Source organism: Megalops cyprinoides, chromosome 13 (assembly GCF_013368585.1).
Source record: "Megalops cyprinoides isolate fMegCyp1 chromosome 13, fMegCyp1.pri, whole genome shotgun sequence".
In the NCBI taxonomy this organism is placed as follows: domain Eukaryota; kingdom Metazoa; phylum Chordata; class Actinopteri; order Elopiformes; family Megalopidae; genus Megalops; species Megalops cyprinoides.
The window spans coordinates 3,217,439-3,235,000 of record NC_050595.1 but is presented as its reverse complement, the minus strand read 5'-3'; the positions used below and the strand labels follow the sequence as shown (position 1 = coordinate 3,235,000).

At 44.8% G+C, this 17,562-nt stretch overlaps 1 protein-coding gene across 1 annotated transcript in view; it reads left to right on the top strand.

The window, feature by feature from the left end:
• Positions 1 to 17,562, top strand: part of LOC118787757 (neural-cadherin-like) — a 136,757-nt gene that overhangs the window by 31,129 nt on the left and 88,066 nt on the right. The window contains exon 2 of the mRNA XM_036543409.1: positions 15,846 to 16,043. Within this exon, the coding sequence (XP_036399302.1) occupies positions 15,846 to 16,043 (198 nt within the window). The remainder of the gene's footprint in view (positions 1 to 15,845; positions 16,044 to 17,562) is intronic.

Here is a 17,562-nt window from a genome sequence, read left to right as displayed (position 1 = left end):
TTGTTTGATGGGATTTGGGCCGTGGAGTTTGGCTCCTGTGGTGAGAGGCTTTCAGATGGCAGACCCTCTGCCCGGCCGGGACGCCCGTGTCCAGTGGACTTTCTTCCCTGGCTTTCCTCCACAAGTGGCTTAGGAGTCGTGCTCACAGGCGAGGCGAGGCGTAATCACTGCGCAGGAGGAAATTCCTCTCTGACAAGGCACTTACCTGCTGTTTATGGTCACGCTGGAGGAGGATTACCAGCAGGGGGTGGGACAGACCTCACACAACAGGGTGGCTGCGCTGGAGAAAGCGCTGGACTGTAGGCTTCCACCAGAGACTGTGCTGCACGCGTGCTCCTTTCTGATTTTAGTCCCACATTTCACCCCGTGGGTTCAGTGTTCCCGTCCGGCCGGATCAATCACAGCTGCCTCTGACCTACTGTTCTGCTTGGACCTGACCAATCACAGCTGCCACTGGCCTACTGTTCTGCTTGGACCCGACCAATCAGAGCAGTCTCTGACCTACTGTTCTGCTTGGACCTGACCAATCACAGCTGCCTCTGACCTACTGTTCTGCTTGGACCTGACCAATCACAGCTGCCTCTGGCCTACTGTTCTGCTTGGACCCAACCAATCAGAACAGCCTCTGACCTACTGTTCTGCTTGGACCTGACCAATCAGAGCAGTCTCTGGCTTTTGACCTTCGACATTCTCTCTGTGATTTTAATGCCTCACTAAGAACTGACCTCCTCACTGAACCTTCTCCATTGACCCTATGAGTTCAGTGCCTCTCTAAGATCCGACCAATCAGAGGTGTCTCTGACCTTCTCCATTCTCTGTGTGTTAACCGCCACCCTAAGATTTGACCAATGAGAAATGTTTCTGACCTTTACCGTTGCCTCATTGCCACCACTGATTCAGTGGGTTTAGTTCCTCCTAAAGATTTGACCAATCAAAAGTGTCTGTGACCTTCAACATTGACTTATAGGATTAGTTTGACCAGCAGCTGGATGCCACTGGCAGACAGTGGCAGAGACCAGAGCACAGTCCTCTTTTTCATTACCTTGATCATTCGTGCGGGACTGTCTCAGCACAATCAAGCCTTAATAACATTTTTCTCCTCATATTCCTCTCCCATCTGCTGTGGAAACAGGTGTGAATAGCACACTGGCAGTTTCAAAGGAAGGTCATTATTATTCTAGTGACTGATGTGTTTCTCTCATTATCCGTCATTGCTGTGATTAGGGCCCTCTGTAACAAGCTAATTAGACCATGCATTTTGAAATCACGATCGCAATTAGCAATTTGAGAGGCTGCAAAAGAACACTACTGTAACCAAGGCTGTTTCCCACTTCCGCCATGAACTAAGAAAACAGTTTCTTTTTTGAAACCGTCAGCCGCCGGTGTTGCGGGTGATCAAGTTTTAAATGGGTTGAATGTATGCGGCTCCAAGGCAAAAATGAAAGTTGACGGCTTTAAAATATGAGACCCGTAATTGCTGTTGTTTTCAATTGCAAACTCTTAACAAAACAGTTGATTGTTTGTGAAATTACGTTTCAAAGGCTTGGGTTGCTCACGGCAACCTATCTTCAGAACTGATTAAAGTTTAGATTTTGTTTATTTCTCGTTGCGGTGTTGTGCATCAGAAAGACGTGTTGACGGTTCCAAGTCAAGTTTTTTTCTCTTCATATTGACTTCAAAGCAGGAGCACTAATCCAGTCCTTCCTGCGTTGCCTGTACGCATTTTTAATTCTGTTAATAATCCGTTTATGAGCTTTCATAGCCTCAGTTTATTGGTATTGTGTTGGGGGAAGAAACCATAGGAGGCAGTTTCCCCTCAAGGCCATCCTCAGAGCCATCGTAACTGTGCCGGGCCTCCAAATCTTTCGCTTTATATTCCAAACGGAATCTCCCCAAAAAAATCTACCTTCTGACACTCGTGCAGAAGCACCAACAGCTTAATGAAGGAGAGATGTGACGTGCATCACCTGGAAACGCGCCAAGCTCCCTCAGATTCTCCATATTCCAAAAATTTCTTCAATTTGCGCTATGACCCAGAAGTAAGATAAGGCTGTCAGGTTAGTTTCGTAAGGTTTCAACTGAATTCAGCAGAAGAGAATAACATGTTCTGACAGCGGAGGTTTCTGCCCTCTGTAAACTAATAGATGTTTTCCATCAAATTAGGGCCTGCTTGACAGCATCAGAAATGCGAGTGTGTTGCCCTGACTTAACAAGTGTGCACGTATTGACGTGTCATTGGTGGATGGAACAGAAAAAAATAAAAAAAGGGAAAAAAAACCTTAGCTGGAGATTTGTAACTAACGTAAGAACATCTGTCTCGTTCTCTTTAATGATCTCTGACTGTTAGCCCAGCCACCTGTTTACCAGTAACCGTGTCTACCATGTCTCTCTGTCTATCTGCACCACTACACATCTCTGCATTCCTCTCAATAGCCATGGCGGTAACAGATGCCTTATTGAAAATTATGGGTATTGAAACGTTTGGAGGGGATGCAGATGTTTTCGCTCGATCGATGATGGCGGCTCCGACTGCCCACCGCGTTGTCGGGTCTCGCCGATCCCTGTGACGGGATTGGCCGGGCTGATCCAGCGGGGTGGGTGCCGCACGGCCCGGGCGCCGCGCTCTCTCAGCGGACGCCTGTGGCTAAGCCGCAAAGCGCTGAGGAGATGGGGCAGATGTTCGAGCACTCATCCCCCCCCCCGGGGTGGAGGATTCATTCGTGTCTGGGGGTGGCTGGGATAATTTACTGTCAGCGCCATCATCAGGAATCATGGCAGGCAGGATTGCGGTGACTGACAGCGTCTTTAATATCCGCGAGGGGTGAGGGCGGGGGCAGGGGGGGCTGATGGGAGTGCACGTCTTGGACGTCACGTGTCGTCCCCACCTCTCGGTCTGTGCGCACGGCCCCCTGCTGCAGGGATCTCTGCCATGTGAGGGCACGAGTCACGGCCCTGCCGCCGACCAGAGGCAATGCAGTGAGCACTTGCACAACCCCGTCCCATCAAAAAATCTACCCCCCACCCTTCCCCCAGCCTCCTACCCCCCCGGTTTATATTCCAGCCAGCCTTTGAAAGCTATTGGGTAAGGGGCTATTTCAAGCAAACTCTCCATGAAGGTTTGTGGTTTCATTTCTCATCCTCTCCTCTTTTTAGCACTTTTCTTTCCACCATTTGGATCAAATTCTTCACATGACCATTACATATCCTCAGCACTTCACAATTCAACGCTTTGGTGGAATTGTTCGTTTTTCTCCATTATTATTATTATCATGATTATTACTGTTATACTTTTCAGTTACATAGACTACTCGTCTTCCCCATTGGCCTGCCCCGTTTTCCTTTGGAGACTGGAGCAGATAAGAGATAAAAACAATTTGCTCTCACTCCCACTAATCAGGAAGGAAAGCTTGGCAGGAGAAAGAGAAGAATGGAGAAAACAGCACCTCGCTTTCCCAATGGAACGGGGAAAACTCGAATGCAGCCGGGACCAGGGAGAGTTTCAAAGGAGTTTCAGAAAATAACGGAGGGAGAGTGGGAAAGGCTGGAAACTCCTGAATAGTTTCAGCGCTCTAATCTTTCTTTCATTCGGTCAGGGAATTTGTTTTAGAATCCCCTGGTCTCTCGGATCACTTGCAAAGCTCTTGCATCTTGTACTCTGTGTACCGACGTATCGGCGTACAGACGGCTCCAACCGCCAACAATATGGAGTGGTAGCTGTCAACGCTGTACTGTGAAAGTTTATGGTTACAGGGCAGGACTGTGAGAGACTGAAACCCAGGGAAAGCGTTTGGTTTGATGTGTTCTATCACGCGTTTATGAATCAGTTTCACTGAATCAGTGTGTGCTCCATAGCTATGTCAAACTAAACTCTTTCCTTAGGGTGCTTATTAAATTTCTCCAGAAAAGTACAAACTGATTTCCACCTCCGATGAAAAGCTCACCTTAGGTTGTAGTAGTGAGGGAATTTGTGAATTGTTTCACAGTGAACAATATTTGTGCCCCTAAAGCACTATGCCTTTAGCTGGAGGTTTCTGAGTCGGACTTTGGTGTGTGCTGTTGTCCCTCAGTACTCAGTCATAATGGTGTCCTAACCTACAAATGAAAAATTAATCTGGGATATTTTCAGTTGATATTGTTTCGTTTGTTGTAGTAAACGGGTATTTGGTGCTCAAGGGACACCGCTGTCAAAAGGGCCGGGCAGAACGCTGGCTAGTCTTTTTTTTATCAGAGTCTAGTGTAGAGGGCTTGAGTGTACACATAGAGCTAGCTAGCAGTTTGTTCATTGTCTAAATGCCACTGCGCCCATTAATGAATAAGGACCTATTTACATTTAAGCTGATTCTTTATTGAGCAACCTCGCTAATCACATACAAAGAGCCTCGGCCTCACAATAGTAAGAAAGCGGCATTTGCGAGCGTCTGATGAGAAAACGGTGTAAATGAACGCACGGTTCAATGTTGACGTATCAATCTGAGTTTTTCACACCGCACGCCCCGTTCGAGCAAAGCAAATGAAGGAGGATGACCCACAAAGTACAGTGCCTGCTCCCGAACCACTTCCCGCTTCTCAACGCTCTCCTGAGAGTTCCCAGCGGAACACTTCACATCTGCTCCGAGCTGTTCGCACTCATCATCGTTTATTTGCCGAGCGAAATTCCGCTGTCAAAGACGACTTGCATGCCGTAGCTCACCGTTGACGGGTGCTTGTGTTGCCCCTCCACAGAAGAGATGCGCAACGTGCTAACCCCATTTCATCCGCAGACAGCGGAGAAATCGCACCCCTCAAAACTGACAGCTGTTTATTTGCCCAGCGAAATTCCATTATAAAAGGCAACTCGCGTACCGTGGCTCGCTATTGACTGGGGCCATGTTGCCCTTCCGCAGGAGAGACGTTCAACACGCTAACCCATGTCATCCGCAGACAGCGGAGAAATCGTGCCCTCAAAACCGACAGCTGTCTGTTTGTTTTCTAGGCGAAATTACCACCTCGGCACTGCTGCACGGAGGGATAATTTACAGAAACAGGGCAGGTTTGGTACTTTGCTCGAGGTTAACACCTGCGTTCGGGCTCTTCTCTCAGCGCTGCGCTGTTTGGTATGGCGGTCGGAGTGGCCCGGTTGAGCGGATGACTGACGGTCTAGGGAGGTGTTTTCGAGACAACGGGGATAAACCGCGGGCGACCACGACGACAGCACAGCTACGGCCTTCTGGGGCGGTGTGGGATAGCGGGCTCATTCATAACAGCTGCAGGGGAGTGGGAGGCTGCATGGCCGAGATCTTCCGCTACTTTTTCATGAGAGCCAGATTTAAACAACAACAACAACAATAATAATAATAATAATAATAATAATACAACGATCCATGCAGGCAGATCATATTTCCTAGTGAGGAAACACTATATGTATAATAACATAATATATAATAATAATAGAAAATAAAGTAAATTCTGAAAACATACTGTTATCATTTCGTTCTAGTTGTTCTTACGTGCGGTACATAATCAGCTAAGAACGAATACATCCTCATTAAACAAATAAACCTGTACTGGAAAAAAAAATCAGAACCACAGTCATTAGCAATTAGATACACCGTAATCCCCAAGCCTTTTATGCAGAAAAATATTAGAGGGGATTAATATAAAGTGGAAAATGTGTGCAATAGACACTGAAAATTGTGTAAAGACTGGGTATGCCTCGAGCAACCCTTCACAAACATGGCCCTCTTTTGAACGGTTTGCATTTTCAAAAACCTATCTCTGTTTAGGTTTATTTGAATTATCTGAGGGGTCTGAAGTATTCCAGTTACAAACACGGACACAACGTTTCAAAGAGTATTCCCACAGTCGCAAATTAGAAAAACACATGAAAAATATTTATAGCGCAAACCAACATTCTGTGTAGCTTCCTGAGCAAACCGAACAAACGGGTACGCTAGCAGCAGCGTGATAATTACGCCGACAGCCATGGCCCGAATCAGCCCTCGGTTCCAGGCAGACCGCCGGGAGAAAACTGCTAGTTTAGATGCGCTCATAAATCATTAAACTAGTTAGCGCTGCGTGAGCTTAATCAGACAAATATATGCTTTAGCCTTAATTTGCTGCTGTAACCACGGAAATGAACTCTTCTAATATTATAATATTAGCGCATTAGTTGATTAGGTGATTACAATGATTTTTGCTGCTTTTACACCTCCATTCTGTCGCTCTCCAGTAACACCTTCTCAAAAATAACAGATTTTATAAGAAATCTGAGTTGTCAGAGCTCACCCCTCATGGAGATTTCCAATCTGCCAATTAACTTTCATCGTGTAATTAGCCAAAATAAACGTGGGAGACCTACAGCCAATCAGAGTGGAGACTGACAGTCATGTGACAATCTGAGACCGCATCAGGGAGTTGAGCTAGGCCTAATCCAGTACCATCCGCCAACCACCTCACCTTACTGGCATTAGTACACCTTGGCCCTGTAGGCCTATAGTCTTCTCTCAGAGGTCTGAAAGGGCTGTATAGATGCAAGCAACATGGCAGAAACCCCAGGTGGCCTGCCAGTCTAGGTGCAGCTAATATCATGTTGCTGACATCTATCCAACCCTTCCAGAGATTTGAAGGGGAATTAAGGAGGGAAGGAGTGAGGGGGTGGGTCTGGATTGGACTGTGCATCCTGGGTAAACTGAATGGAAGCAGTACATTTACATTGCATCTACATTTATTCATTTGGCAGATGCTTTTTTCCAGAGCAATTTACAAGTGAAGCAGAGTACAAGGCAATCCAAGGTAAATTTTCTCAGGAACGCTCAAAAACCGATAAGCTGACCGAAGACTTAAGACTCAAAAAGTGTATGCAACTGCATGCTGGAAACGATGAGACACTACAGGCGGTAATACAACAGCACAGCAGGGGTTAGCATGCTGCTCTCTACGTTTCGGGGAACAGTGTGGCATAGTTGTAAAGAGTAGGGCTCAAAATCCAGAGGTTGCCAGTTTGAATCCCAGGTGAGGCACTGCTGGTTTAGCCTTGGGAAAGATACTTAACCTGTATTAGCTTTAGTAAATATCCAGCTGTATACATGGATAATATGTAAATGTTTTAAGCTATGCAAATTGCTCTGGATAAGCTGCTAAGCTAATGTAATGCTATTGTATAAGCAACTGTTGTTCAATATTACAGTGATGCTGAATCAGAATCGGACTTTATTGGCCAAGCGTGTTTTTACACATACAAGGACTTTGACTCCGGTTCCAATGTCTCTCATAGTGCTTTCATCCAAAGATTTACAAGGTGACAACAACAAATACCATCCAACAGCAGTGGAACAACAAACAACAAGAGTAGTGCAGGACACATACATGGAATGGCGGAAGGATGGAATGAATGAGGTATATAAAAAAAATAAGTATGAATAGATACTGTACAATAAGTTACCAGCAACTGCACAATATGGTAAAGTGTACAGAAGTGCAGGCTATGGGTCTGTGCAACAATTTGTTATATACTGTGTAAGTAAATGCCAATAGTCTTCTTAATGTAAATAGTGGCAATTTCATACTCCCCGATAATTATCACATAACTCTTTAATACATTATCTATATACAGATATTAGATGTAGGCAGTACAGGTATGCCAGTTATTCAGTATAACAGTGTTGTGAAGTCACCTCTGTTGTGAAATGTATGAAAGATTTCCCCACAGTTTCACTGCATATTTCTGCTCTGGAAGCAGCCCGCTGACATGATGTCACGGGGATTCATCATTAATGAGTGACCGATTTCAATCGCAGATGGCACACACGTGCATTGTGTGTGGCGAGGTTGCCAGGAGTTGCAGTGCTTCGATCTGAGGTAATGTCCATTGTCTCATTCTCACGGTCAGTCCACTCGTTATAGCTGGGAACCGTTTGATGTGAAAATATAAATGTAAAAAGTCAATATCTCTCCCAGTAAATTTATGAAAGAAACACAGAGCCAAGTAGCCCTGTTTAGTCCTCTGAGAGAATATTTAATTTGCAGAAGTTGCTAGCTGGTGGCTTATTGAAAGCACGGAATGGTGGCTGACTGCACTGTAATTCTCCTTTCTCTTGCCTGAAAGAAGCCAACCCGTGATAATTAGTGTGCAGAGTTGAAAATGAAGGCTGTCCAAAGGCGCAAATCATGAATCATGTTCTCTCTGTCAGCAGAACTGAGAGGGACTGATTGGATTTCTGGAGTCCGTGTACTAACGATACAGGGATACGCTCAGGTGACAGACGAACAGGAATTTAATTTAGTCACAAACGGAGCCACGCCTGTCTGTCTGCGGCCCTGTGGAAGTTACAGGGATGGCCCGCCGTTGGCCACCCTTACCTGCTGCATTCTGCACCACCTCTTTTTTTCAACATAACCACCCAAACAATGCAAGCCTTTCTCAAATGATGTTAGCTTTCTACAAGCGATGCAAGCCTTCCTCAAATGATGCAAGGCTTTTTCAAATCCTTTTCAGTGGTTTTTTTTTGTGTTCTGTTTTTTGGTACATGGCGATGTCATGAGGAACTGACTGTCTGATGTGTAATTTGTTGAAGAAGCAAATATCCGTCTCTCTGGGGGGATGAGAGGATGATAAATATTTACTGCTTGCTGTGTAGTAAGGATAGCATCTTTGTGCTTCTGACAACTACGTCTGGTCCCAGCGATCTAAACCAGTCATGTTCAGCACCATACCCCGAGGGGTGAGAGAAAAGATATTAAGAAATATAATATGATGTAGTATAATGAGGCCACTGGGATGAAGGTGGATCTTTCCATCCTGATCTCAGGTCAGACTGTGTGCTCAGATTCTGTTCAGGTGGCAAATGATGATACTGATTGTGAGTGACAGCTGGTTTTGGAGGATAGCTTGTTCTCTGTGTTGCTGCTCTTGCCAGGGGATGACCAAACAGCGTTTGAGTTTGAGTGGAGGCTTCGTGGATGGTGTGTGTGTGTGTGTGTGTGTGGGGGGGGGGGGGGTGCGGGGTGGTGGTTGTGCCATAGGAGAGTGGGGGGTTGGGGTTTCTCTGGACTTATAGCAAAACAAAGGCCAAATACTAAAGGAACCGAAAAGATTCCTGAGATTCAAATTTCTTTGTTGGTAAAATCCCCCCATAGTGGACTCAGTTATTACCCCCTAGTACTTTGAGCTAATATGTGCTTTTGTAATGGGTAAGCAGTGCAAATATTCCCTTTGCAGTGGGGGGTTTTGTCTTGCCTTTATAAACAGTATAACGACCAATTAATACAGGATTTATATTAACAAATAAATGGAAGAGCGGCAGCTCTCAGGGCAAGCAGACGTGCTGAAGTGTTGTGTGTTCTGTATGATCTTGAAAATATCTTGCAAATTTTTTGCCATTATGGGTTAGTTTTTATATATTTCTACGAGGTTCCCTCCATTTCATTGATCCATTCAATTACTCATCTTCTTGAGTTTTCTCCTTCACGTTGACGGAATCCGTTGTTCTGTTTCCATAACAACCCCCGGGTCATTTCTCAGTCTGCAGTATTATATTAATCCTGCTTGGCTGCTCTGTGGTTATTTTTCTTATTGCTTTCTCTCGCTCTCTCTCACTCTCTTTCCATCCCTCTCTCTCGGTCAAATTTAAATTCACATGTGCTTTATTTTCGTGACAAGAGAACTTGTGTACCTAAAGCACAGCTGATGGCATATAAGAGACTACAACATACAAACATGCAATCTCATACACACACACACACACACACACACACACAATGGTGCTTACCTCACACTGAGAAAAAAAAAACAGAATTTGAAGAAAATAACAACCCACAGTCCCAGAATGAATGGAAAACACAAATGTTATATTCTATTTAGTGTGGAGCTCCTCTCTGAAACCACATCAGGCAGAGACATATCGGGCTGCCAACTCAATAGAGTTAATCTTTTCACCCAAATGCATTTCTGTTTTTTTTTTTCGCTCTCTTTCACTGTTTCATTCCTCTCTGCGTCTCTCTCTCCCTCTCTCTGTCTGCCCACTTGCTGGTATGAATAACTGGCTGTCTGTCACAGTGAAGGCTGAGTGACAGCATCTCGGTGCTCTGATTCCTCTCTGACTGCACTGCCACTCCCCTGTGCACACCTGCTGCCTCCTGTAGCAGGGGCAGGAGCCCCAGAGCAGGGGAGAGAGAGGGAGGAAGGAGAGAGAGAGAGAGAGAGAGAGAGAGAGGGAGGGAGAGGGAGGGAGAGGGAGAGAGAGAGAGAGAGGGAGAGGGAGAGGGAGAGGGAGAGAGAGGGAGAGAGAGAGAGAGGGAGAGAGAGGGAGAGAAAGGGAGAGAGAAAGCTAGAGAGAGAGGAAGAGAGAGAGAGAGAGAGAGAGGGAAGAAGAGGGGGGAGAGAGATATAAAGAGAGAAAGAGGGACACAGAGAGAGAGGTGGAGAGGGATAGAGAGAGAGGGAAGCAGAGAGAGGAGGAGAGAGATATAAAGAGAGAGAGAGAGAGAGAGAGAGAAGGAAGGAGAGGCAGAAGAAGGCAGAGAAGAGAGATGGAAGGAGAGTGGGAGGAAGACAGTAAGAGACGATTCAATAGAGAGAGAGAAATGGTTGGGAAAGAAAAGGAAATGTAAAGAAAGAGATAGAAAATGAATTCCAACCTGGGTCTTCTAGAGATATATTGTCAGACCTGGGCCCTGGCAGTAAACGTAAAAAAAAATCCAGGCAAGCAATGGAAGCAGATATAAAGAACAGTTCTTAGGGAAACATACATAGTGTTACTCTTTGTAGCACAATACTGGACCACATAATAAATATGTGGGTCTCACAGTCAATAAAAAAGCATTGACCTGGCAGTGAATGCATTAAAAAGAAAATGTTTTCCATAAGAAGGAAATTTCCCAAACAAAAATAGAGATAAGAATATGGTGGAAAATAACTGCCAGTGTACTCTAGCCAGCAGTGCAAAAGGTACAGTGTTCATTTAGCAATCGAGATCAGGTTATTATCAGTTAAAATCCACTTGACATCCTTCGTGCTGAATTTTATAATAGCCTACTTAGGGTTTTAAAAAAATACCAAATTCTGCAGGCAGGGCAGAATGGGACCCATTGCTCTTTTGCACTCAAAAGAGCTTTCGAATTCCAGACAGAAAGAAAGCATTTTCAGGTCCATAAAAACAGGTCTTTTTATTTCGAATCGCCTATCAAGAGCTAAGCCCCAATAAAAGTCACCCCAAGTCTGCCAATCCTGAAGTCAGATATTGACTATAATGAGTTACAGACTTGCGCTGCTAAATAAAAGTTAAATTGTCAATATGCAAATTCTTATTTGGAACTTCAGATGCAGGAGTAAAGACACACACACACACACACACACACACACACACACACACACACACACACACACACGCTTCCTTTGGCTTTTCTCCAAACATAAGCCCATCCAGATGAAGGCAGAAGAGTAAAAGGTGACCCGCCAGGCCATATGTCTTTCTTCCACTGCTCAGGGGTTCACGTTTTGTGCTGAGTACACCAGGTGTGTGTGATGTTGCGCTGGCCTTGGCTACAGGCGGTTTCTGAATGGCACCCTGCTATAAATATCAGCTGTGGGAAGAGTACACTTTTTTTGCTGAGACTGGATCACGGAGGTGTAAACGTTAAGTGACAGTGTGAGCTTCGACTCACACCGCTGTTGCTTTTTGCTGATGCTGTTTGTTGTTTGTTTTCCTTGTCCATATGCCAGCAAGATTTTTGACACTGTTCACTTTGATACATCGAATAATTCTACTGTTTCTGTGACTGACGCACCTTTTCCAATTTGGGCACCAAAATTGTGACCTCTTTCTCAAAATCTGTTATATTTCTCGTGTTGCTTTAGAAACTCACATATTAAAGTGTTAATTTTAAAATTATGTATGTAAAAATGTATTGGTAATTAGTATTAACATTAATGTGTTGGCTCCTTGTTAATTGTGAAAAATTAAAAATATGACTCCTTTTTCATTTGGTGTTTCCATCCATATTTTGTCCAGCCCCTGTGTATATATGCACATATACATGTATGTATTAATTTTCCTCAAGTTGTAGTCTTTGCATTTTATTGTAAATTTTGTCTTATAACTTACGTTTTCTCATATTTAATTTTTCATTGCTCTTTGAATACACATGGTGTTGTAGTCTTATTTTTTATGGTATTTATGCATTGTATTACATTTTACATTATATTTTATTGCAACTTTCAATAGAAGTTAATAATGTGATACTTTGAAACATCATGCCTAAGTAAGCTTTTCTTTCTTATTTTGTCTTTTAAGGAGAGGATGAGTGTTCATTTGCACACCTCACTTCTCAGTTTTGGAGATTCACACTTAACCTGCACACCCACCTTATCTTTTAAAAAGGCGGTAAAGTGTGTATGTATGTGTATGACCAGCGTGTAAGGGTAGCCATATTATTTTTTCAGACAGATTGAGTTAATAATCAAATTTTCATTAATGTGTGAAGTCTGCACCTCCACTCAGATCTCAGATATAATTTTCTGTTTAAAATATATAAACGTTCCACATGTCATCATTAATTATGCAGGGTTATCAAATGATGTGAGTTGACTCAAATGTAAAATTCAGTATGTGTCAAACAGAAACTTGACTATTTGTGTTTATTTTCACTGGACTTTGCTTGTCTGGCTGTTCTTTCACATGGTGGCCATTGCGGCCCATGACTTATTCAACCTTTTCCTGTGTGAACAGGGTGTGAGAGAGAAAACAGACTTAAGTGGAAAGTCAGAATATGCGTATCTTGGAAAATAAAACATCGTAAAACACACCCTAATTTAGCGCAAAACTCCTTGATTCTGGGTAAGCTCCAATACTGCAGACACACATCTCCCATATAGGATCCTAAGTGGCCCATGTCTGCATGGATGCACTTAGGGTAAATAGAGCTGTGAAACTCTCTGCAGAAGCACTTTAGCAGGGTTAAGGTGCTTGTATTTTAAGTCTGACACGGCCCCTTGTACAATTTGTTGCTGTATGTGTAGCACCTTACCATTGGCAGAGAGAAAAGCAGAAATCACCTGTGTCTACATTCGCTGTTCCTGTCGCCGACTTTGTCAGCGCAGCTTAAAAGGGAGAGATGGAGACAGGAAAGGGTATAGCGTGCGAGAAAGTGAGGGAGTGAGAGTTTGCGAGTAAAAGGTGATAAGATTAATGGAGACAGAGAGATTTGTGTGTGTGTGAGAGAGAGGGGATCTGAAAGAGAGTTTTCCGCTTCAAAATCACAGTGTCACTTTATTTGTACGGGGTTGTACCCATAACTTTGAATGAAATTCAATTTGTTGACCTCTGACCTTGACCTTGGCATTCCCAGGAGATAGCCAGATTCAAACATGGGAACAGGATATGTGTCTGTTTGTGTGTGTGTGTGTGTGTGTGTGTGTGTCTGTATATGAATGTGTCTGTTTGTGAGCGTGCATGCGTGTGTGTGTGTGTGTGTGCGCGTGTGCGCGAGAGGCTCTGAGGGTGTGTGTGTGTGAGCATGAGTGTGTGTGTGTGTGTGTGTGTGTGTGCGTGTGTGTGTGTGTGAGGCTCTGAGTGTGTGTGTGTGTGTGTGTGTGTGAGGCTCTGAGTGTGTGAGTGTGTGTGTGTGTGTGTGTGAGAGGCTCTGTGTGTGTGTGTGTGTGTGTGTGTGTGTGTGTGTGTGTGTGTGTATGTGTGTGAGAGAGAGAGACCCCCTTCCCCAGCACTCCTCTTTCAGTAAGTGAATGAAAGCTCAGAGCTGTTCTCTCCCTGTGTTCTAGCTCCGTTTCCAGGGCCGCACACACAGTCCATCCCACCTCCTCATCCTCTGACCAGACTAGCCCCCTCCCCACCAACCACTGCCTGCTTCTCCCGACTCATCCGTCCACGCAAACACCCCCTCCCCACCCGTCAGCGTCTGGGGTGACTCACTCCCCCAGTCTGGCTGTGGAGCCGGATCCACACTGCAGCTCTCAAAGTGGACAGGAGGCTGGGTGCTGCCATCAGACGCATCGCTGTTTGTGACAGGCATGCGGATGAGGTGACCCACTTCATCCCAAATGCCTCTGTGTGATCACGGAGGAGCACCGCGTCACCCCCAAATTATATGGGTACCTCGCCCCTGAATGAGACCCCTGCTTCACCCCCAAACAAGATGACTGTGTCGACCCTGAACAAGATGGTCCCATTGCCCCCGAATGAGACACCCATATTACCCCCAAATAAGATGGTTACGTCATCCCCAAATGAGATGGCCACATCACCCCCGAAAGAGATGGCCATATCACCCAAATTGAGACTACTGCGTCACCCCTGAACCAGACACCAGCATCACCTCCAAATGAGACACCCGCGTCAACCCAAACAAGATGGACGCGTCATCCCCCAAACAATACGGCTGCGTCACCCCCAAACCAGACACCCGCATCACCCCCAAACAATACGGCCACGTCACCCCCAAACCAGACACCCGCGTCACTCCCAAACCAGACACCCGCATCACCCCCAAACCAGACACTCGCGTCACTCCCAAATGAGACACCCGCGTCACCCCAAAACGAGACTGCCGCGTCGCTCCCAAACAAGACGGCCACGTCACCCCCAAGCGAGACGGCCACGTCACCCCCAAGCGAGACGGCTGATTTGTGTGCCGTGACTCCCACTCCTTCTTTTGCATAGCGGAGCGGAGACTCACCTGCCGAGTCACCGTCTGCATGGAAACCCATCCCCCACCACTGCTCTCACCTGCTGCTGGAGACCGTGCCGCAGTCAGGGCAACTTACGTAACATGTGCTTTTCATTCCCCATGCCTGTAATACCTGCATGTTACTCATCTATACAGCTGCATATATTTCCTGAGGCAAGCGGAAAAAAGTAGGCCATAACAGCTGGTCACAGCTTGGGAATGGAATCAGAATGCTTACCACCATGCCACACTGCCACCACACCGCTAAGGTCTACTGACCGTAACTCTCAGAGGCTGAGTGGGCGTGGTTGGTGGTCAAAAATAGTGTTACCATAGTGTTTGGTATTGCAATCGCTGCTGAAGCAAGCACCTGTAATGTTACCCTGCAGTGAAGTCTTATCTGCTCAGTCACCTAATGCATGAAATTAATCATTATATATATATATATATATATATATATATATATATATATATATATATATATATATATATATATATTTATTTATAAACAGCACCTAAAATGTTTTCATCGGGTATTGGGGGAAAAATGCATATGAATATCTCAAGAAAGAAAAAGGCAAAAAACAAAACATGCAGCTATAAATAGCTGAAATGATAATCCAATGGGTCACACATAACTGATTTCATGTACCAAAAACAGTAACGTGATTAGACACTGTGAAGAAGGTGCATGGGGAGAGGAGGGGCATGGAGGCAGAACTGCAACCGTAGTTATAAATGCATGGAATAGTTTACCAGAATTCTGAATGGAGGCTGAGACCCGCGGAGTGTTGAAAGCCAGGCTTGACGCAGTGCCAGACACACTCTAGACCACAGGCGGAATGACAAGCAATTCTGGGCTGAGTGGCCAGCTTGAGTCATCAGACCACTTGCTTTCTTATGCTCTGACATGCTTTCCGGACTCACATTTGTTTGTCCTCTTGTTCATATATATACTGATGCCTTGTATTATACCAGTGTTATTTCTTATATTGTTATTTTTCAGGGGTCAGGGAGTAATTTTCCAGCTTTTCCCCAAGTAGCCTGGGTTTTCTGTTTTTTTTTTATTCCCTCTGGAAAATGCATTATGTACAGCGCTTTGTTACAGTCTTGATTGTAAAAATGCACTAAAATAAAACTGATAAAAATGATTGATTCATTGATTGATTGATTTTTCCCACTCCCAGGTCCAGACTGGTACCTCGTTCGGGTGGAGCTCATCGTCACTGATGTGAATGACAACGCCCCCGAATGGACCATGGTGCCCTTCCCCTACCTGGCCGTGGTGTCCCCCGACGCCCCGCCCGGGTCACTGGTCTACAAGCTGCACGCCCGTGACGGGGACGAGGGCAACAATGGGGAGGTGGAGTACTTCCTGTCTGACGGTAAGCACTTCCGGGTTAACCGGCTCCCCATCAGTACCTGTTTGGCTGTTGGTCTGCTCAGTGCGTACTTCCTCTCTTCTGACGACCTCGTGCTACAGAGCCTTGTTCTTGCCTCTTACCATCTGTAAGTAAGCTGTGTGAAAGTTGCGTAATGGCTCCGTATGGATGAGGAATAATGACTTTAAATGGCATGAAAACAAACCCATTTCATAAAATCAGCGTGGAGCACATCTTTCCCTCTCTGTATTTGACAGTGGCATTTCATCGTATGTTCATATTACATTACTGCATTAAATTTAAGAAATGCTTTTCCTGTTTCCCTTTCATATTATCTTAGTAGATGTAGTTTGCTTTATTTGAAATCTGTATAAATGCATTTTAGTCAAAAAATTACATATAAAAACGTTGACATGGGAAATATTTAGTGATGTTATTTAAAACTGAATAAGCTGAAAAACAGGTAACATTAAGAGAACATCATGGTCCTGTTACACTATGTCATAAAGCAGCCGAGTAAAAACAATATCTTCTGGACTAATACAATTGGAGGCTTATTATTATTCCGATTTCCTCTCCGTCAGTTTGGGACTCTGTGAGCTATTTCACGTTGTTTTGTTCAATTATCCCAGCCTGACTTGATTAGGAGATAAACATCCAATTATCTTTGATGTAAAGAATCACTTACCGAAGATCAAAGTGAATGGGTGAGTGGGTGCGGCGTCTTCTTTGATTAAGATTCTCCGAGAACGGTCCGGCCGGCTTCCAGAAAGCACAGCCTGCCGCAGTGTTGAGCACTGAGGACCGGGTGAATGGTGATGAAGGTGCACGTGGGAGCTTGTGTAGAGGAGCACACACTCGCTCGACCACACAGGGGGCTACATGTGGGCTGCTGAATTGCACTGATATTTAGCACCAGTTAGATCATGTAACAAAATGCATATATATGAAGTATTTCATGTAGTACATATATATTATCAATTATGTATCCATGATTCATATATATTCAAAAGCTCATTCAGGCTAGATTTCCTTCCTGTGTGTGGTACACATAGACACTCTCCTGTAACAGTGAGGAATGTGTGTGGGTGTGTGATGAGTTAAACAGATCAAAGTGAGAATGGATGCATTTAAAAGTGATGAGAATATGCTGGGAAGCATGTAACAGCACTCACTTAGCACAGAGCCATGTAACAGTGATGAGATGTGTGTGGGGATGAGGGTAGAAGTGTGTAATGAAGATTGTGTGTAAGTGTGTAGCAGTGATGAAATGTATGCTCGGAAACATTTACTGGTTGAAAGTATGTTCTAGCAGTGGTTGTCTGTGGGGATGAGTGCAACTGTGTTGGCACGTGTTTATGTGTTGCATTAATTAAACGCCTGTGAATGTATGTTACATTGATGGGGAGGTTGGGAAACAGTAATTATTCTGTATGTGTGTAACAGCAACGAATGGATCCGTGGCTGAGCGTAATTAGGTATCTGTGAAGTGTGTAGCAGTGAGACAGTGCAGATGTTTAAG